The sequence below is a fragment of the Sabethes cyaneus genome, chromosome 3, assembly GCF_943734655.1.
Source record: "Sabethes cyaneus chromosome 3, idSabCyanKW18_F2, whole genome shotgun sequence".
Classification (NCBI taxonomy): Eukaryota; Metazoa; Arthropoda; class Insecta; order Diptera; family Culicidae; genus Sabethes; species Sabethes cyaneus.
In genome coordinates, this window is record NC_071355.1 from 136,581,384 (window position 1) to 136,603,305 (window position 21,922).

The 21,922-nt window shown below is 38.3% G+C and overlaps 1 protein-coding gene across 2 annotated transcripts in view; it reads right to left on the reverse strand.

Moving 5' to 3' along the window:
* LOC128744239 (E3 SUMO-protein ligase PIAS2) overlaps positions 1 to 20,534 on the reverse strand; it is a 64,281-nt gene extending 43,747 nt beyond the window's left edge. For both annotated transcript variants that reach the window (XR_008412373.1, XM_053841090.1), the window contains exon 1: positions 20,198 to 20,534. Coding sequence is in view for 1 of the 2 variants with exons in the window: in XM_053841090.1 (XP_053697065.1) it covers positions 20,198 to 20,239 (42 nt within the window). In the remaining variant the exon portion in view is untranslated. The remainder of the gene's footprint in view (positions 1 to 20,197) is intronic.
* Between the last annotated feature and the right edge of the window lie 1,388 nt (positions 20,535 to 21,922).

Consider the following 21,922-nt stretch of genomic DNA (forward strand, 5'->3'; position numbering starts at 1 on the left):
TATTACGTTAATTTAAGGCATTTCCGTGCGAAAGTTGATATTTTCGGATTTCCAATTCATGGTAACGACATTTACTTTTTTCGCATGGTCATCTACAAGGAAGATTATCTAAACATTTCACTTAAGACTAATATCATCAATTTTGTTATCATTTGGGAAACTTCTCTCCCCTTCCCCACGGCTCCTTGAAGACGATCATTCAAAAAAACATAAAATGCGGTGCCATGACAATATTCAATAAAAAATCGATTTTTTAGAATTGAAAAAGTACTATGCCTCCTGTTAAATACTTAACTTAGACTAGGGCGTAATATCTAAATAGTTAAATCTAAACCTTAAATCTGCTTAAATCTACTCAAATAGTTGTGTGCCACTTGTATGCAATTTAATCAAAATTAGTTAATCCCAGTAGATAGTTGTATTGAATTCCTATATAATAATCCATATTGATTAAAACAATAGGTAATGCTCTCGACATATTTGCTCCTTATATCGAAAAGTTTATATAGCATATTCAGTCAGTTAACTGACAGCAGTATCAAGATAGAATTCAAGTAACACGGTCATCGGCTAGTAACTAGGTTGGTCGAAGTGTTTAATAAAACATGGTGTGCCTTGTGCCAAAAAGAAATCCCGCTTGCCTTTCTAGTCAACATTATTGTCGTTTCGGCGGATCGCGATCTACCGTCAGTAGTCGCGATTGTCCGCAAGTGATCTTCAAGTCTCGGTCGTTAACACTAGAGATGGTCGGGTAGCGGAAAATTTGCCCGAAACCCGTACCCGTACCCGTACCCGCCGGGTTCGGGTATTGAAAAAAAAATAATTTGCGGGTTCGGGTCGGGTACTGGTTCTTAATTTTTGTTTTTGAAACCGGGTACGGGTCGGGACGGGTATCTCTATTGACCACATATAACACTAAAGATGGTCGGGTATCCGGGCCTGTACCCGTACCCGACGGGTTTCGGTCGGGTTCGGGTATCAAAAATAATAAACTTGCGGGTTCGGGTAGGGTACGGGTTTTTCATTTTTTTTTCTTAATCGGGTACGGGTCGGGTTCGGGTATTCAAATTTTCATACCCGACCATCTCTAATTAACACCTCCACTTCCTACTCCTTTTTCCTTCCCGTCATCATGGCAAGACAGAAATCTTCCACACGATTTTGAGGAACGTGCTACTCGAGCCACAGATGCTGATACTTTATACTTAGAGAGATTGTCTCTACTGATACTCTTAAACGGTTGTTGAAGGATTCGACGATCTACCTACAGATGGAAGGGCGAAAACCTCTATAAATAAGTTGCATCTACCTAACTATATTTTTGTAAACATAACTCAAGTTGAAATGTTGCTGAATAATTTAGCATGAAAGCATATTTAAAATTAAAAAAAAATAAATTGGATAAGTTTTCTTCTTTTTCAATTTTAGGTTTCGTATTCTACTAAGACGCTCCAAAAACTTCAGTCATATTTATTTGTATGTTATTATGTAGGTATGTATATTTATCCTGTACAGACGAGCTTACGTTGTGGATTAACTGTGCTTTTAATTATTGGCAGCCTGCCCTTTGAAATTTTGTATGTTTGGATAGAGCTGCTTAAGAATCCTTTCCTTCCCGCCAGAACAGAACATACGTTTTCCCAGGTTTGAATGACATATTGTACAATGTATACCTGTAGAAACCTAAGCCGTAAACTTGCAAAATATTGCCTTTTTTGTTTTCGCCGGATTGGATTTTTGGATCGAGAAAACAGCCTTCATTCCGCCTGTCAAAAACAAATAAGCAAGCAACCCGATCGAAAGTTTCAATGAACGCTAAGATTTGAATCCTAATAAGGGTGTATCATTTGATTTTTCCAGAGGTATTTTGTTGTTTATTAATTTTGTAATTTGTATATGGTGCTAATTACACAATGCACAAGTTTAATTTGTTGAGGAAAAATTGTAATCATTTCTTAAAAATCAAACAAACCGAATTGGAGGTAGATACATACATATTTGCAAACAATAAGCTTGGTTAAAATTCTCAGTTTAGATTATAATCTATATATTAGTCGTGTGTTTTCCTCAAATATATTCTATTATGAATGTTACTTATCTAAAAATTAAAACATTTCTTTTTATTTTGTCTTTAGTATTAACAAAACAAAAATGTCAATTATTCACAAACAAAAAGCATTCATTTTGATATTTACCCGGAATAGCTTTCAGAATCTATGGTGTAGATTCACAGTAAGCGCTCATAAAATCTCGTATTTTTTACTTCACAAACTTCACAACCAAAATTTCTTTTTAAAACTTGCCTTGGATAAATAAATTTTGAATAAAATAGATTAATAATCGTATGATGCAGATCAGCAATACTTCATTATTGTTGCTCACTTTTTTCATTTCATTATGAACAGTATGAAGGGATGCCAGACAGAAGCCGGTTTGCTCAGTATCCTATTATTGGAGTGCCTATATGTAGAGTGATGATAGTGTCAAAATTAAAATATCTGAAGATAGAATTAACAAAAGGGCGAATGTCGCAAGCGTAAACAAACCGAGTGAGGGTTGATTTTCCTATACTGGTCCAGCAAAAAATAACTCTCACTCGTTTTATTTACGTTTGCGACATTCGCCCTTTTGTTAATTCTATACAACAAACTTGCTGTTTAAACAGTTGAAACTTTTTTGGATTCTGCGGTCTGTTTGTAAACAAGGGCGCCAGTATCTGCCAGATGACGTCATCTTGATTTGGTCTATATCGCAAGCTCAATATCGAGCTGCAAGAGCAATGAGTGACAGCCAGGGGGCTGGCAGAGAGCCATGTTTTTGGAGCTAACATGTCGTTCGCAGCGTAACACAACACATCGCTAACATTTTTAAATTTCGCTCCTGCAGCTCCTTCCGATTTGATGCTTGATACCTCTACCAGTTCCAAATGGCAGTTTGAACGCAACGCCACGATCAAAACAAAGCAAAAATCAGCAATGACAGGTGGTTGTTTTGGGCCGTATTTAAAACGGCCCGCGATATGTGTGTTGCTGTCGGTTGACGTGGAAAGTGGTCATTGGTAATCATGATTAATTTATAGTAATCACAAGAGATTGATTACTGGTAATCAGAGGTAATCAGTAAAGTAATCAAAAGTAACATTTTTCAAAGGTGCGTAGTAATCATTGCTGTTGGAAACCCCTTGGCCCCGGCCTCAAAATTTGACAGCGGGCCCAAATGAGACTGCTGGCCAGGGATACCAGACTTGCAGATTTGTCTGCAAATTCCAGATTTTTGGAACGGTCTTGCAGATCATTAGAAATTTGCAGATATTTGCAGTTTTTCTGACTTTTATTGTTTTGGCGCAGATTTTTGTTCGAAGCTCTTTAAACTTTCACAGACTTCCTAAAAAAGTGTGCAGATTTTCGCAGATTATTTTTAAACCAGAAAATTCGAGTAGCCGGAAAAGTGCTCGATTTTTTCGGTTTTCGAGCAGTTGCACATTTTTTTTAGAAAATATGGCATCTCTGCTGCTGGCAGTTCTTGAGTGAAATGTGAAACGCAGTGGTGAACTATTCGCGTTGACGAACGTAAGCTGCTGCTAGAGTGACTGTATTGACCTTGCCAGCGTTGAAAGAGATTTCGTAGGCTGCTCGCACTTACAGGAAATCTCGTGCCGAACTGTCAACGCGTGAGTGTTGACAAAAGCAAAAATACTTCCCTTTCTTTTTTTCTCACGCAAAACCCTGAACAATATCAGCAACGCTGGCAAGGCCAATACAGAGTGGCGACATGTCATACCAAAAGTATGCAATGCATATTTTCTTTCTCTTTCCAGCATAGGCGTTGGATTGGTCATGCGTCAACATCTCGTGTGTGCGAAAATGAAATAGCCAAGGGACTGGTAACCCTATCCCTACCAGGCTTACTGATAATCGCATCATAACGCCTATATTTAGTCTTCAAGCACGAACGCATTCGAAGATTCAATAACGCGTCACTGCTCCAGAATGAAGATAATAATAAAACTAGAATGCTTGCAGCGATGCGACTTGCGTGAGAGTAATACATAGGCCGAACATTGGTGTTTTATCTTTGCGCTTTCTATTCTTCGCCTTCGGTCCGTTTGCGGTGCGAAGCGTACATGATATTCTTCACTCTTCTTCGAATGCATCGATCTTCATGAAGAAGCGAACAACAATTTATCACCGAGGCGATGATTAATAGTTTACTTCAGTTGGCTGCAGATAACAGATAAAATGTAAAAGCAAACTGTTTCCGTATTTTATTTTTGGAAACCTTATTAGATAGTGTGTATGTATGTATGTGTGAGTGTACGTATGTACGTGGGTACGTATGTGTGTACTTATGAAAGTTTTGCACTCACTTTTGTCAGAGTCGGTTGATAGATTTGGATGATCTTGGTGACAAATGAAAGATCACAATTGAATTTTATATCAGTATACGTTATTTGAAAACTGTTCTGTTTAGACCTATCAAACGAAAATAAACTATATTTAAGCTTGAATACGTAAGGAACGTATATAAAACCGTCAAAACGTGGATAACCAAAACATCTATCAAGAGTCGCTTTTATGTATTGATGCATGTATGTGTGCTTGCATATATGTGTGCTTGCATGTACGTGTATGAGTATGTGTGTATTTGTGATGTATGTACGTGTGCTTGTATGTACGTACAACATTGATATATTTTGTTTCTAATGTTATTACGAAATTTCGCGCAGAATTCGCCAAACCGAACCGGGAATTGTCCGCTAAGCCTTCAGAATTGCCTGGTCGGCCTCGAAGAAATATTCTGAGATGTCAGTTTTGTTTTTAAAAAAGAATAAAACTGATTTTCGAATACGGCCGTGTCAAAAATAATCCGTGAAACGTACCAAAATCGATTCAATCTGTAGCTGGTTTATACAAATAGTTACTCGTAGAACTAAAATAGCAAGAAAATTTGTATAGGAGAAACAAATTTAAATATGTACAAATTTCAAAAAAAAAAAAATTGCGTTCTTGCAAACAACAAAGACTTGCACTGGACAAACAATTATTTATCTCATTCAATTTCATATTGTTTCCGTAGTTACCTGTATTTTGCATACATTTTTCATTGAGGACTGAATAAATTATCATCTATTTGATATATTTTCCTAACCATACGAATATATTTGAAATTAATAAAGGTGTTGATAAAATAAATTAACTGGGTGACGCTAAGGAATATTTACGCACCCCAGGAAGAGAAATACAGTAATGGCCCGGTTTTGTCACCCCCATGATGAATTTAGGGGTGACAAAAACGGGACAGTGACAAAATCGGGTATTTTTTCAATTTTTATTTTTTTGCAGACAACTTAGAACGAACTACATATATTTCATGCTGATCACTTTTAGGACATTTCGCACTTCCTTCTACGCCTCTGTGGACATTTGTCGCCTTTTCACAGCACAGGTCCCAAAGGTATGAAAACATGCGTTTTTTAATTGCGCAGAAATGGTTGATTATACTGGTTAACTATTGTCCGTTTCTTTGGTAACAAAACGCGCTGCTCACTTTTTTGATAGCTTGAAATCGTCGCAGAAAGAAAATGCTTGGCTGTATGTAAGTTATAAGTATATATTATGCTTGTCTAGCACGTAAGCTATTGATCTACTGGACAAATTAAACGATATTTGCCCCCGCGACGATTCCGGCGATGGTTTCGCCCGCGACGGTTACAATTCATCGCGTACGAAAGGGTGGGAAATTGATAATATATTCAGAGAAATTTCACAGCGTAAAAAGCTCTTTCTTATGGCATGAACGATTTTTTGATTAACCCCCCTAAAAGAGAGATAGAAAATTTATTTTTCAAGCAGTAAGAGTTAGAGCAAAACAATATTCTACAAAATTTTTGAGAAGATTATTATAAAGAACTTTATCAAAGAAAGTAACCTTCTAGCTGTTATAGTGTAGTTGATCCAATAGATGTGGTAGTACCAATAGTTGCGCTACTATTAATTATTAATGCATATTTTCGTCACCGTAGCATTTTAAATAAAACAATTACGTTCATTATATAAACCAAGTTCTTAGGAGTATTGGTAGTAATTAGACTACACTATTTAAAATTAAAGCAATATTTCTTAAAATGCCGATTTTCTAAAATTTAACACAACTATAGGCGCAGTTGGAGCGCACAACTATAGACACTCATTTCTATAGTTGCGCTAAAATATTTTTTCACCTAGCAACCTAGCAATGTATACGGAATAGTACAATTCAAGGAACACCAAACTTAATTAGGGGAACATTAACGTAACTATTGGTACAATATAAATTGAATCGGAAAATTCATTTCTTTTCTTTATAGAGCTTGTCATACAACGAAAGCCTTGTGCCTTGTGACAAATACCTTGTGTTTGATAAATTTATATCCCACAAGCATTAATTGAAGTCAATGAACAAGAAAAAACAAATTACAACAAAATCACACAAACGGGTCGAAAACGTGACAAAATCGGAGAGTGACAAAATCGGGTTACCACTGTATCACTGTTGCACCTAGCACATTCTTGAATTATTTTTATTTAAATAAAACCATTGATAGCTAACATTTTAAATTATAGGGGAAAGACGTCTACAGTGAGGCACATTTTTACCAATTTTTTTTTATGAAAGATGACCAACGAGCTCTTCAATCCATTTTGAAGGTACCGTCATCCGGGGATACTTGCAACACTTTTGAACTTTGACTTAGTATAACTTTCGAAGTATAGCGTTTAGGTCCAAATGTAAGTAGCCAAAACTTGTATAGTGGTGAATACTTTTGATTTATGACTATGAGAAAAAATATAAACTAAATGAATCTGCAGAATGAACCGAAAATAGGGGTGTTGCAAGTTACCCAGTAAACGGGGTTACTTGCAACACTTTTCTGATTTTGCATTTCTTATGATTTTATATCTGATTTCAAACCGCGAATGACACTTTTGAGATATTTTGATTGTATTTGTAGTAAAACAAGAGATACTGGAGGCGTTTTTTGTTTCCCAATTTCGTCTATCGCTTTTTTAAAGATATTCTATTAAAATGCAGCATGTCGGCGAACTCCAAATTGCCGTTTCCAGGCACGTGGAATTTTTCACAATTTTAATTTTTCTGGAGATGGTGGTAGACAAAATAACATCGTACAGATGCAAACTTACTTTGTATATACTGTCTATTACGATAATTTTCATTTTTACAAGTGCTGCAAGCCGCGCCATATTGGAAGTAACAACACGAATTCATCGTTTCTTCTCCAAGTTCAAAATATAAACTAAGCTCAAAGTTGCTATTTGTTAGCTTATATGATGCACTTATTGTGTACAGGAACCAAATAATAAAAAATAATTTCATGTCAATGAACTGACGCTACTTTGCACATCCATTTTTCCTACTCTGAAAGTGAAATTACTTTCCAATCGTATAAAAACAAGCAAAACAATGATGTAATGGATTAAACTTAACTAAACAATAGGTAAACATCCCTTCTTTAAAATGGCATTGGGTACAAATGGTTATGTTAACAAACAAATGCGTCAAAAGCGCGATGCGCCAAAGTGTTGCAAGTATCCCCGGATGACGGTATATCCTTCTAGTGGTCTGAAAAAAAGTTTCAGTCGTATTGTTTATATACTTAATTTGTTACAACCACAAATGTGAAGGTGTAATTTTGTCTCACTGTCACAATTCGATTGTCATATTTTTAAATATTAACTCTTATTACTTCGTGATGCCATGCAGTAATTTAAATTTAATATGTACCGTGGACCCCCGTTCGTTTGACCGTTTTTAATCTGAATACTTTTTAATTTGCACCTCGTTGGTTTGCACGACGTGCAAATTAAAAATAGTTCAAATGTCATTCTCAACATGACATCATTTGCTTATGCAGACAATGCGCTTAAACGCGATTTGTTTATACTGATCTAGCGTGTTTAATCTGTTTCACATTGCGTTTTCCAACGATTATGATAGAAATCCGATCGGAGAATGAAATATTCGCTGCTTCCAACTTTCAACTGAATCAAACCACCAAAGCAATAACAAAGAGTAGGGCGCCCAGTTCACACAAGTTCCAGCATATTTAGGGTTGCCAGTTGTTCAAATTAAAAACCAACCCCGTTAGTTTGCATGAGGAATCGTTCAAATGAACGGGGGTCCACTGTATTCTGTCGTTGAAAATCACTTGAAAATGATTGCAAAAAAATTTACTTTTAACCCCCCAACTGATTTTTGTTCATAAATATATTAAAAAATCAACAAATCAACAAGGTATGATACCAACAACCCTTATGCAAGAATAACTAAAAGAGAAGGGTTACAAGAGAAAAATCACTCGTCAGCAAATAAACAAGCAATGCGGTTAGTGTCATACCTTGTCTGGATGCATGGAAAGCTCCGAGGCAGCAAAGGTATATATTTTTGGAAAGAACTAAGTGTAAACTCAATTATCTGAACAATTTTAGGTGAAATTAAAGCAAAATTGTAATTGTGTGGTACATACATATTGTACCGGGATGTTGAATTTAAACATACTGTCGATAATTGTAAGCGGTAGGCACCATACAATTGTCCTAGCGCTATCGAAACATCAGTATTCAGTCTAGATTTGAACCCTTTTGAACATCTTTTTAGATAATTTTATTTCTATAATGAGAAATCATTCCATTTCTTTCCAAAAATGACTTAAACCGAGCTCTTGCAAAAACTGGTCAGCAATTCACAGAGGGATATTTGAAAAATTGTTAATTTTATCCCAAACAGATTAAAACAGGTCATCAAGAACGTAAATGGTCCTACAAGGTAGTAGTTGAGCGAGAAAGGACATTTGCTTCAACTAATAGTCAACTGTCCGAATACTTTTTTGGCTGCATTTTTAGGCAATTCAAATTAATATATGTACTCTATCTGCAAAACGGAAAGCTTTTCCCCGAATTTTTGTTGTGCATCTAAATATGCTTTAGTTAAACATTGTTTTAAAAAATACGTGTTACCATTCTTTGCAAAAATACTGTGCAAAATTACTAAAAGATTTATGCACTGCTGTCCGAATACTTTTTTGGTTGACTGTATAAACCATACAGAGCAACAAACTTTGAACGCGTTTGACTTAACGCCGACCAAATAATAGAATTAAGAGGAAAAGTTTTAGGTTTATCTAGCCGCAATGCAACAAATCTTCTGATTCTGTTTACCATCACAACGAATTTTGCCATTCAACATGAATAGTTTCCCTTGTTCCCTAAAATCATTCATTCATTCGCGAGGAAGAACCAAAAAATATTCTTCATGAAGAATGTAGATGATATCGCTCACTATTGAACGCTTCTTTAGCTGAAGACTGCTTTATGAATCGCATTAACTCGTAACTCATTAGTGAGCAATACTTGTTGCCTGCCATACAGGCGATAATTCAGAGAAGAACGAAGAACATGGAAAAGCGAAATATGCCGAATAGCTTCAACCGCAAAGCTGATCGAAGCTGATCTGAGAAGCTTTTTTTCACTGGCCGTGCAACTCTCTGGAGAATAACTAACAAAGAGAGTAAAGTTTACCATCACAACGAATTTTGCCATTCAACATGAATAGTTTCCCTTGTTCCCTAAAATCATTCATTCATTCGCGAGGAAGAACCAAAAAATATTCTTCATGAAGAATGTAGATGATATCGCTCACTATTGAACGCTTCTTTAGCTGAAGACTGCTTTATGAATCGCATTAACTCGTAACTCATTAGTGAGCAATACTTGTTGCCTGCCATACAGGCGATAATTCAGAGAAGAACGAAGAACATGGAAAAGCGAAATATGCCGAATAGCTTCAACCGCAAAGCTGATCGAAGCTGATCTGAGAAGCTTTTTTTCACTGGCCGTGCAACTCTCTGGAGAATAACTAACAAAGAGAGTAAAGCGCTTTCGCGATAATCAGCAAGCCTGATCCCTACTCAATATGCTTGACAGTACCCAACATCTACTGCCGGCGTGGGTATTATAAAAATTAATCAATAAAAAACATGTTGAGCAAAGAGTGCCCCCAAAACACGCACGCAACACATCACTCGCTCCAGTAGATCTCTATTTCGGACACGTCGCTTTGCACGAAAAACCGCACCACAGCTGTTCACGCCCGACTGAATCGTATGCTGCCTCGGAATCCACAAAAATATGATGGGTTGTACTCCCGACACATCTAGATGACATGCCGAAGAGTAAAAAAATCAGAGGGGTTGTGTACAAGACACGACCGCATATATAGGTGACGCAGGACTACGTAAGTCTCTTTGTAGTGATAGTAGAATGTATTCATGTTTGTAATCATTCGATTATTCTTGTATACATGCTACATGCCTTGTATGTAACATTTATCAAAGTAGTAACATTGCATACGTTCAATTCTCAAAAGATTGTGCATTTGAAAACAATTTAACAAAATCAAGAACACAAACTATTGCTTTCCAGCTACCTTACAGAAATTGAAGATTGTTTTTATTACCCATGGTTCCCCACGTTGAAGGGATTTTACCAATTCAATCCTATTTTATCAACAGCACATCTTTTCACTACACTTCTAATGAAACGGCAAGCATGCGTATTCATAGAGAGTCGTATTATAACCGACCACTACATCTGCAGCACATTTTTCCAACACAGATATCAAATTCGCCGAGGTTTAACGGTCTCGCAGTAAAGAATTTGCGATCTGTTGGGACAACGAACATGTGTCATTTTTTCTGGCACACTTCCCTAACACAGACATCAAATTGGAATAGGTTTAATCGCGTTCGTATGAAATCTGTTGGCACGAGGGGGCTTTGTTACTCTCTCTGGCGTACTTCCCAAGCAAGGACATCAAAATGGTCTAGGTAGAACCGCGGTGTTCAGAAATCTTGTTGAAATGAGGAAACTTTGGCACTTGTTTTGGCTTACTTCCCAAGCACAGATATCAAATTGGTATAGGTTTAGATCATTGCAAAGAATCTTCCAACCAATCACGAAGCAAGAATTCTGGTAAAACATAGGTCCATTATTTTCAATTTTTCAATAGTTCAACATTAAGAATCCATACTTTTCTTCATTTGGGTCAATTCTTAGAAGATTTTCCGATCGATTGGTGTAAGAATATTAAAAATCGATCGGAAAACCGCTGAGCTATTAACGCTCAAAACCTTTCATTTTTCGTGACGCTCGCATTTTTCGATTTTTTAGAATGACACCCTATCTCAAAACTTGCCGTAAGACGTAGTCCTACGTCAAAATTTGATCCGTAAGTAGCACGGGCCTTCAAAAGCCCACCTGGTACTACGCTACGAACTCTCCAGCCACCGGGGGATAGACGACGTAACAAAATCTGTTGGTGGCTTTGACCAGCGTTATGCTGCGGTAATTACAGCAATCTATCCGATCGCCCTCTCTGTATATGGGACAAACCCCTGAAACCATCCAGTGATGTGTCGTTGCTGGCGATTCTTGGCCATTCATGCAGAGTTCCGCCAGGAGTTGCTCCATTCCGGTTCTAGCTCTGCTCGATCTCTGTCCCACCTCTGCACCTTTCACCGCTATTATGGCGCGTAAAAAGCTGCAAAGTCTTTGTTAATGCCTTCAACGCCCAATACTACTCTATGTGCTCTCTGGTCAGTTTTGAACTACTGAAAATCGCATATCGTACGCACTTACTGTTCAATAAGCGTTAAACATGTAAGTGACATTGTTCAAGGTTTTGCATAAGAGTCAATTCCAAGGGGTCGGACATTCAGCACATTGTGCCGTGGCCCTTCAAAGATATCAAGCGGCACACCTTCGGTTCAATTTTACATATGAAATGGGAGCACCGCCAGGTGTCAAAATCTTCTCGCACGGTTGCCAGATCGATAAGATTATAACGAATTTAACAAATCTTCCAGTTCGGCACTTGTACCGAAATCGGCACAGTTCGGCTCGTTTCAAGTCGTCTAACATAAAAACGGCTGTGCCGAGGTCATTTCCAATAAAGTAAATTTGAGAATTAAGCTTAGTAGCTACCTGAAAAGAAAACAGCGCGAGAAAAAGTCCTAAAAAAATTGTTTTTTGAGCATTTCCTGGCCTAGTTTTAGGGTACCGCCAGAGTGCAAGCGACATGCGACGCGACGCGACATTTCTTGCTGTAGTTATACGCGCAGCCCTTTTTCGCCCGAAGCAGGACTGTGCATTTAGCAACATGAGAGCGAAGTCGTGTCGCGTTTACTCTGTACGGGGCCTTAGTCTATATTTTTTTAGCTGCATTTCCCGCTTAATCAAAACAGTATCGGGATGGAATTATCGATTTAGCATAATATCGACGTCGTAAGTATCGATTAAATATATCGAAATATCGGACTTCGAGTATCGATACGGTATCGCCCAATCCTAGTTGGCGGCGAAAACATGTTTGTCTGCCGATGTCTGCCGGGATGATCATCAAGTAGTTTGCGGTTTCGTCACTAACGAGAATGACATTAGCTGCGGATCGTTTATGTAGGAGTGAGAGGGGAGCGAAGAGTGGAGGAGAGGATCCGGGAGTTTGATATTTGATGTTTTTGATATTATTCCTACTGCAAACAGCGAGGGCCCCAGCTAATGTCAAAAAACCTTTATATGTGTGCGTGGTGGAATACTTCATATATTATTGACAGTTCACGTTTTTTATGTTCACGCTCTTATTCTTTGCTTAAGCCTAGTATCCAGCTGCAAAGAAAACAGCTCAAGAAAAAAACCGAAGAAATTTTGACAACTGCAAGGCAAGCAATTATCTGTCATTTTTTCTTGTGGTAATAATTGCACCGGTTATTATTCCGTACGGGAAGGGGAAAGTGACGTTTCAATTCACAGCATGTAAAACTGCGCCATCTGAAAGTAAAACAATATTTCTTGTCAGGTGCATACTGGTAAAGAAATCGCAAACGAAAATCTTTTCTTTAGCATTTCTTGGCCTATCTTTTTGCCCATTTCTTTTCAGGTCGATACTAGGCTTTAGATAACATATGTTTTATTCTATTACGTACAGATTTACAAACAACACAGTTTCACTGTCTTAACGTTAACCGAAAATGATATTGCAGGTTGCAGTAAAACGAGAAACGACTAAATGCACAGCAACTGCAGGGCAGAGATGCCATATTTTCTAAAAAAATGTCTGCAACTGCTCGAAAACCGAAAAAATCGAGCAGTTTTCCGGCTACTCGAATTTTCTGGTTTAAAAATAATTTGCGAAAATCTGCACACTTTTTTAGGAAGTCTGTGAAAGTTTAAAGAGCTTCGAACAAAAATCTGCACCAAAACAATAAAAGTCAGAAAAACTGCAAATATCTGCAAATTTGTAACGATCTGCAAGACCGTTCCAAAAATCTGGAATTTGCAGACAAATCTGCAAGTCTGGTATCCCTGCTGCAGGGAAACAGCCAAAGATTTTGCAATCAGTGTTGCTATCTAAATGAAACCGTTGCAGTAATTCATAATAGAGAATATTATCAGTCGTCTTTCTTCTTCAAACAATATCAATCAAATTGTTTCTATACTATTTTCTATTTTAGAATATTTTTAACAAAAATTGTTTTCGTTTCCGTTTGCAGCACGAGGTAGGGCAGTTAGAACCAAGGCTGAGAGAAGGTGGTTGTGAATTCTTGGCATATCACTGAGGCGCAACAGCAATATGTAAGTGTATTTCTTATACTGCGGAGATCGATACAGTCGCACCGGCGCGCAAAAAAAGAACACTTGCTAAAAGTGATTAGCAAACAAAGTGTATAGCTGTGCATGCGTGAAACAACGGGGTGAAATTAATAGCGAATTCATAAATTAACCTGGGTTCGTGCTAACTAGAACCCGAAATTTATGAACGATACGAGAAGTTTGACAGATCGACTTGTAAACCGTAATGCTTGACAGTTTTAACATGCGCTTCGAACTGAATGCTGTCAGTTTAACCGAAATGCTTCTTCTTCTTCAGCAGCATAGAGCAGGGGTGGCTCGTGCTGTTTCAAGCACTCGTCTCCATTCAACTCGGTCTTGGCTCTTGGGCCACTCGTGCCCATTCCCTAGTCGTCTCAGAAGTTGCAAATCGCTTTCGACCTGGTCGAGCCATCGTGCACGTTGGGCCCCTCTGTTCCTGGTGCCGGTAGGGTTGTTGAAGAGGACTATTTTCGTCGCACTGTCGTCCGGCATCCTTACGACGTGTCCGGCCCACCGTAGCCTGCTAACTTTCGCTAGATGTACGATTGGAGTCTCCCCAAGCAGTGCATGTAGCTCGTGATTCATACGCCTCCGCCACTCTCCGCTTTCAGTTAGTACTCCGCCAAATATCGTCCGCAGCACTTTCCGCTCGAACATGGCAAGGGCGCGTATGTCCTCCGTGAGCAGCGTCACGGCTTCAAGTCCATAATGAACTACCGGTCTAATAAGAGTTTTTTACATTGTTAGCTTCGTGCGGCGGCGTACGCTTCCTGATCGTAGCGTTTTACGAAGGACAAAGTAGGCCCGATTTCCCGCTTGGATGCGCCGCTGGATCTCCTTACTAGTGTTGTTGTCCGCGGTCACCAGCGATCCCAAATACACGAACTCCTCTACCACTTCTAGTTCGTCGCCGTCAACGATTGCAGTCCGTGGGAGGCGCGCGTTTGTTTCCCTTGGGTCTCTTCTTTTCATGTATGTATTTGGTCTTCGACGCATTTATTTTTAGCCCAATTCTCCTAGACTCCGCTGAACTGAGACTGAAAAGTCTGGCGTAGATTGCCTCCACCGTCGCAAAGTTGCTGGCTATGATATCGAAGTCATCTGCAAAGCCTAGAAGTTGGTTACCCTTGGAAAAAATCGTGCCTGAAATGCAATCTCGGTTAATTTATGAACACTTTGACAGCACTTCGATTAAAACTGAGTGCTAATCGACCTGAGCCAGGTTAATTTATGAATTCGCTATAAGAATCACACACCCAACAAATACCCCACTCAAGAGCCCGTATGTTCTCTCACCACAAATCGCACTGGCGTGACTACTCCGCATAGATTTCTCTGGCGTTTCGTTTTCGATGCAGTACAGCATTCACATTCTACTTCTGCAGGAAAAACTCAGGTTGTCTGTAACCCGCTTACGTCAAAGTCGGATGCCTGGCAGAAATCGAACAGAACCAGTCTTCATTTTTCGCTCGATTCTCTTTATGTTAAATGTGACACTTTGAGGCAGGAGAAAAGTGGTTCATCAGTTTTGCAGTTTCGGGCAAAAGGTAAGAGAATAATATGGAACATGACAAAGCAGGTATAATTTAATTGTTAACCTGTTTATTGCACGCTTCTTGCTGCTACAGTCCGCTGCTGCTACCTTCCAAAAAAGTAGAGAAAGCTGAATCGGTACAAAACCGGTTTTTATTCGAAACCTCTGGCAGAAATCGAACAGAAATTCGGCAGAAAAACTGTAGGCGGAATTTCTGCCCGAATCGGATGTTGCATTTCTGCTAGCTGACGGGCGGCCAGAAATCCGGCAAAATGTCTGGCAGAAAAAGTTTTTCGCTGCCAGATTTTTGTTCGATTTCTTAAGATTTCTTTTTTTTTAGACTAAATTAGAATTTTGATGCTAAGATGGCCTCTTTCGAATACGCATTAAGCGTAGGCTTTTACTAATGATCGACATGAGAATAAAAATTAAAGTCCGGGTTCTGGCCCGATCAGGTTGAACATCGTAGTAAGGCCATTGCAAATCATTTTGAAAGTTTTGGTCACCCCCCCCCCCTCCTTGGAAATTGGTTTGAAAAATCGGGGGGCAAAAAAATAATTTGTAGGATATGAGTTAATTTTTTTTTATAAAATCAATTGTCTGTGGCCTCTACAGCCTGAAAAACTTGAAAAATGAGTGTACGAGTTGAGTTAACGCTTCTAGCATGAAATAGAAATGGAAATTCAAACAGCGGAATTTCCGAAAATTGGCCAAAAAAAATTATCTTTCATTTTTGTCTTTTTTTCGTAGATTTTTGCATGGAAATTAACAACGTATACCTATATTAAAAGCAAGAATAGATTTGGTTTTCACGTTTAAACTTAGAATAAAAATCCATCTTTTTTTGCTCGATTAAAAAATTCCCTTTGTTTTTTCGTACAAAATAAGCAAATTTTCTATCCACAATTTTTGATCTAAATATCAAATTAATGTCAAAAAATCCAAATCATATTGATAATGATCGATTAGATTGTGAACACTTCCCTTTGAAACCATCGATCAAATCGGTTCAACCGTTGTTAAGGTTTAAAGCAGGTCAGTCGCACATACTTGAAATTCGAAACTCGGAAATTTGTACACAGCAGCTTGGTTGCACGTGAGTAAAAATAACGTCTCTTATTCTATTTGATTTGAGCATACGCGAAAATGAAAAGGTGCCAGATATTTGAAGTAAATGTTATTCTTACGAAGTCTTAATTTTTGCGATATATTTTCTTCCCATGCCAAAAAATCCGTGATTTCAAATGAATTTTTCTGATTTTTCCAGGTTGAAACGAATTTTCCTGACATTTCCAGGTTTTCCCTGATTTTCAGGAATGCGACACCCTGGAAGGGAACCAAATTTGACATATGGGGGTTTCAGGAGACAAGATTTTTTTCTATGGTGAATTAGGACCCCTGAAGCAAATGAAACCAAATGAATTTATTTTATGATGGTTTGAGACCCCTCACTTCTGTGGTAGGGGGGTAAGGACTCTCTAAAATAGAAATTTTTGCGTAACTCACAAACTAATCGAACTTGAGAAATTTTGGACTCTTTATGAAAGAGTCCAGAGAAAACAGTCAATAACAAGACCACCAAAAACTATCTATAGTAACACTAGATGATGATGGGGGGCCCTGTAGCCGCAAGGTTACCTAGTCTGCCTTGACAAGCGAGTGGTCGTGGGTTCGAATCTTAGTAGAACCAGGCCATTGGATGTTAAGTGACTTTAGCATGGGTTTATTCTCAGGCCCCTCCACATCCTTCTTACTGCATTCTGCATTTACTAACAATGAAAGGCTCTTGTCAGGGCAAGTTATAAGAGTGGTACTTGCTTGAGGTGCGAATGAAGCTTCTTGTTCAAGGGCAAATTATAGCTTGTTCCGCTTCCTGGTTCTAGCAACGAGATTAGTAATGCATAAGTAGTAAGGAACACATACATATACACATACACACCCTCACTCTGTGCTGAACTCTGCTTTACCGACCAATGAAGCTTTTAGCCGGGACTGGTTATAAGAATGATACTTGCTCGAGGTGCGAATGAAGCCTCTTGTCCAAGACAAATTGTAACTAGTCTCCGCACTTCCTGGCTCTAGAGCTAGATTGGTTGAAAAGTAGTAAGAGGCGTAGAGGGAAAAAGGGGTCAAAACACACCGACACTTTAAGCACGGATAATAAAAGCAGTTCGCTCACTCTATAGCGATACTGCAATAACAACGAAGTGCGGAACAACACCTGGATAAGATCACAATAGATCAAAATGCTGGTCGTAGTGATAATATCCACACAAAAAAAAAACACTAGATGATTCATGGCGAGATGGGCGCAGGATGCGAGTGTTGCCAGCGACCCGCCGCCGGAAGCGCCGGCCACTGCGGTGGGGCAGTCCCCGCAGAGATCACCTCTATCTAGGTTTATTTGTTTTTCTAGGTCTACTGACCTCTATTACTTTCCTCCAGTTGGGTCCGAACGAGTGGCAGCTAGTAAGGGGAGGATCACTCCTGCGAAATGGTACTGTCCACGAAAAGATTTTCCGTGAAATGGTACATCCCGCGAAACTCTATATTCCGCGTTATGGTCAATCGAGAAGTGGTGTTCTGCAAAATGGTATTCGGCAAAATGTTATATAATCATGGCGAATATTTAAATGCTATCTGCTTTATTTTATCAGGCTAAGCAAAGGGGGGAGTTGTTTTCTGCTTTACTGTGAGGAAAAATTGCAAATTTGTATATTAAAACCAGGGGGCTGATATGACGTCATATTTTCGTTGCTCACGTGAAAAAGGCGGCAAACGCAAAACGATTTCACAAAATGAATTTAACTAACCATTTTTACAGTTTCACATATTTCGAATCAATTGCCTGCCTGGCATTGGCTATGAGATGCCAAAACCCTGGCTAAAATCAAACTAAAACTAACAAAATTCAACAATTCACACATCCGACTCAGTTGTCAGCTTGAACCCATCTATGAAGCTGTCAGCTTGGAACCGGTCTATGTTGGCTACGTTTTTTTGCACAGGTTGGTATAGCAAGTGTCATTCCCGTGATTAAAACACCCATGAACTCCTCAGAAACTTGCAAAACTTGAGATTGTGACAAAGGTCATCCAAGATTTACGATTTGTGTAAAACACAGTTTAATTTGTGGCAATACGAAGTTTGTCGGGTCAGCTGGTACATAATATTTATATCGGTAAAACTTTAAAATAATACCGAAAAGGGCCATACCAAGGGGACCCTAAAAAGAAGTTCATGAGAGAGCAAACAGTTTAGACACACTCTGGCGACACAAAACTGATGTTATTTGAATCTGGGAAGGCAAAGTTGATATAATTGCGCCAATCTACAACTGGAAATGGAACAATAAAGCATTATAGTTGTTATATCGTAGCCATTTCTTATGATAGTTCTAGATAGAATTAACAAAAGAGAGAATGTCGCAAGTGTAAACAAAACGGGTGAGAGTTATTTTTTGCTAGACCAGAATAGGAAAATCAACTCTCACTCGGTTTGTTTACGTTTGCGACATTCGCCCTTTTGTTAATTCTATCTTCAGTTTCACCATTAACTCTGTCAAATTATTCCCGTATTTACGAACTAATAAAGAATGGTTATCATAAATTAGGTCTCTAAAAAATTGGAAAAGGTACATATTCGACTATATTGCGTTACAATCTTGCATTGCTGCGTAATTGTTCACAATTGTTGTGTTTTATATTAATTGGAAAGTCGCCCGTCGTGTTTCAATAGTAATCCAACTTTGTCACGGCATGTTTGGATAAACCACTAGTAGAATGAAGAAACATTGTCTTTGGTTGCCTTTTCCAAGGCTATTAACATTCAACATACACAATTTTCCTGTAATTTTGTGCTTTTTAATCAAATTTGAATATAGGTCTCACTTGCCCCGGTAAATTAGTCAATTGGGACCTATCGTCATGATTTTGAAAATTCTCCTTAGATTCATTGCATTAAATCGATAGTCCTTTTTGTAGTTAAACCTTCGAAGTGGTACCACTGAAGAGTTTGTGCTGCAAGAATTTTAAAATAATCACAGGTTAAAATAATCACAGGATTACACAGCCGAATAAACCCTAGCTATTAGCAAATTTGTTTATTCAATCCGGGTTGGAACTGGATGAATTTTTTGCGTTTATTTGCACCTAACTGACAGTCTGTCTGTCAGTGACAGATAAAGCTCACCCAGTTCCAATGCGGATTGAATAAACAAATTCGCTATATGCAATTTTTAGGTCCCACTTGCCCCGGGGTACCTTACATCAAACACTAGAATTTGATTATTGTCACATCAAAATAAAAAACTAGTAAGTTTCTTATTTGCAACGTCTTTTGTAGCATAAGTGCGCTTATTGTCCAAATGTAGTTCCATGTTCCATGTAACAAACAGTTGTATGGTTATATTTTGCAGTTTTTAAAGCATATTTTTTCAGTCTTGTAAATTTTCACTTATAATTAAATACAGATTATCAATCTAGTATATCTTCAATACTGTTTCGATTCTTTTCAATTGTTTTTACAAATTAGCTGTACCAATTGTTACGATTCCTAAAAAAATATAAACCTGTTTTCATTACAGCAATATGTCGTGAATTATTTCATGTTTTTTGTATATATATGTATATATTTATATGCATACATTCATTTTACACAAGAAAATACTGTCGTTTTATCAAAGCAGGAAAAATTTTCTACTAAAGCGATACAGTATTAGCTGCAAAATAAAGATAAAACAGTATACAATTTTAAATTTCGCATGATTGAGCTTTCATTTATTGCGGACAACAGACATTTAAAAAAAAATACTAATAGTACCATTGTTCTTAAAACAGTTCGGATCTAATGTTTCGACAATTATATTGCTGGGCAAATATAAATTATTTGATTTCCCTATGTTGTTATTAGTACCAAAACAAATTGATTCAAACATAAAAAACATATTTGGAATACATACCTTAAGTTCTGAAAATTCTGCGGCTTGCCGCGTCTTTCTCATCTTCCAAACTCAGTAGATATTTCGAATCTATCTTTTTTCCGGACGCGGCTTTCTGCAGCTGTCAATATTGTATCCGGCGGCACTGTGCCTATCGGGCACTGACATTTGTTTTGCGCTGCAACTGCCAAGTAAAACTGTGGTTAAACACGTTATCACAGAGCTGGTTTTCAGTGCTACTTGACGAATGACCTATAGCAATAGCAGAGAAACTATTGTTTTAATAGATTTATTGCAATTCAATGAATCGAGTACATTTGGACGATTTGGACAGATCGCCTTGATTGAATTTGTACATTGTACTCGAATCGAAACCGAAAGCAACTGTCAGCCGCTAGCTGTAATCACACTAATCACACTAATGTCCAGGGATGCCAGGTGATTTTTTGAAAAGTCTTCACGAATCAAGGAAAAATGTCTTCATTTGTCTTCCTTCGGCCTTCCGCCCATTTAAACTGCATGGTGAAGACATGTCTTCACTAGAGTGACTATATACAGAGTGGCGACAATGTCAAAATTGGAATGATAATTATCTGTCAATGCCATTCCAATCGAGCAGACGACCTGTCCAACGCGTATGCAGGAAAGAGAAAGAAAAACCTTGGAAAAACCGCATTGCATACATTTGGGATGACATGTCGCCACTCTGTATATAGTCACTCTAGTCTTCACATGTCTTCAAGTGAAGACATTTCACTTTTTTGTAACAAAAATGTCTTCAAAATGAAGACCTGTCTTCACTTCTGGCATCTCTGCTAATGTCGAATTTGTTCACCCTATAGAGTGACTATATATAGAGTGGCGACAATGTCAAAATTGAAATGATAATTATCTGTCAGTGTCATTCCAATCGAGCAGACGGCCAATCTAACGCGTATGCAGGAAAGAGAAAGAATATAAGCTTTGCTAGAGCATTGCATACTTTTGGGATGACATGTCGCCACTCTGTTTGTAGTCGCTCTAGTTCACCCCATCAACATCTCTATAACGAGCTGCAGTGAACGTCAGCGACAGGATGTCCTGGGCTCAAAATTTGAAAGCGGGCCCAAATCAGACTGCTGGCAGTTGAGTAAAACGCAGTGCTGACATGCTATCTCATTTTCGCACACACGAGATGTTGGCAGCGAAAACATGGTTGCCTGCCGATGGGGTGAATTTGTTTATTCAATCCGGGTTGAAACTGGATGAATTTTATCTGTCAGATAGGAGCAAATGAACACAAAAAGTTCATCCAGTTCTAATCCGGATTGAATAAACAAACTCGACATAACTGTCAGCGATAACATCAATGCCAACGTAACGGAACGAAACACCAGTATCGAGTGACTATATACCAGCGGGGTGGTGTGGCTGTCAAACTACATACATTGTACATGTCCCACTCATTGGTTTTGGTACTTTTGGTTCTAGTGCCTACTTAAAGGTTTATTCATTTTAAGACTACTGAAACTAATTAGAAAGCAAGTAAACACAGCCTTTTAGCTATAATTTAACTATTTCTAGCTGTTATTTTCAGTATACTTGCTGGTTCCAAGTTGTCGCCGTCCATGGATGTTTAGTCCGCACGCTTAAAAAATTTGACCCACTTTCACGAAAAGTGGAACAGCTCAAAACATGCGTATATTTTACACACTATTTTGAGTAACTCTTACTCCTTTTATGAGTTCCACCGTAGAAGCTCATTAA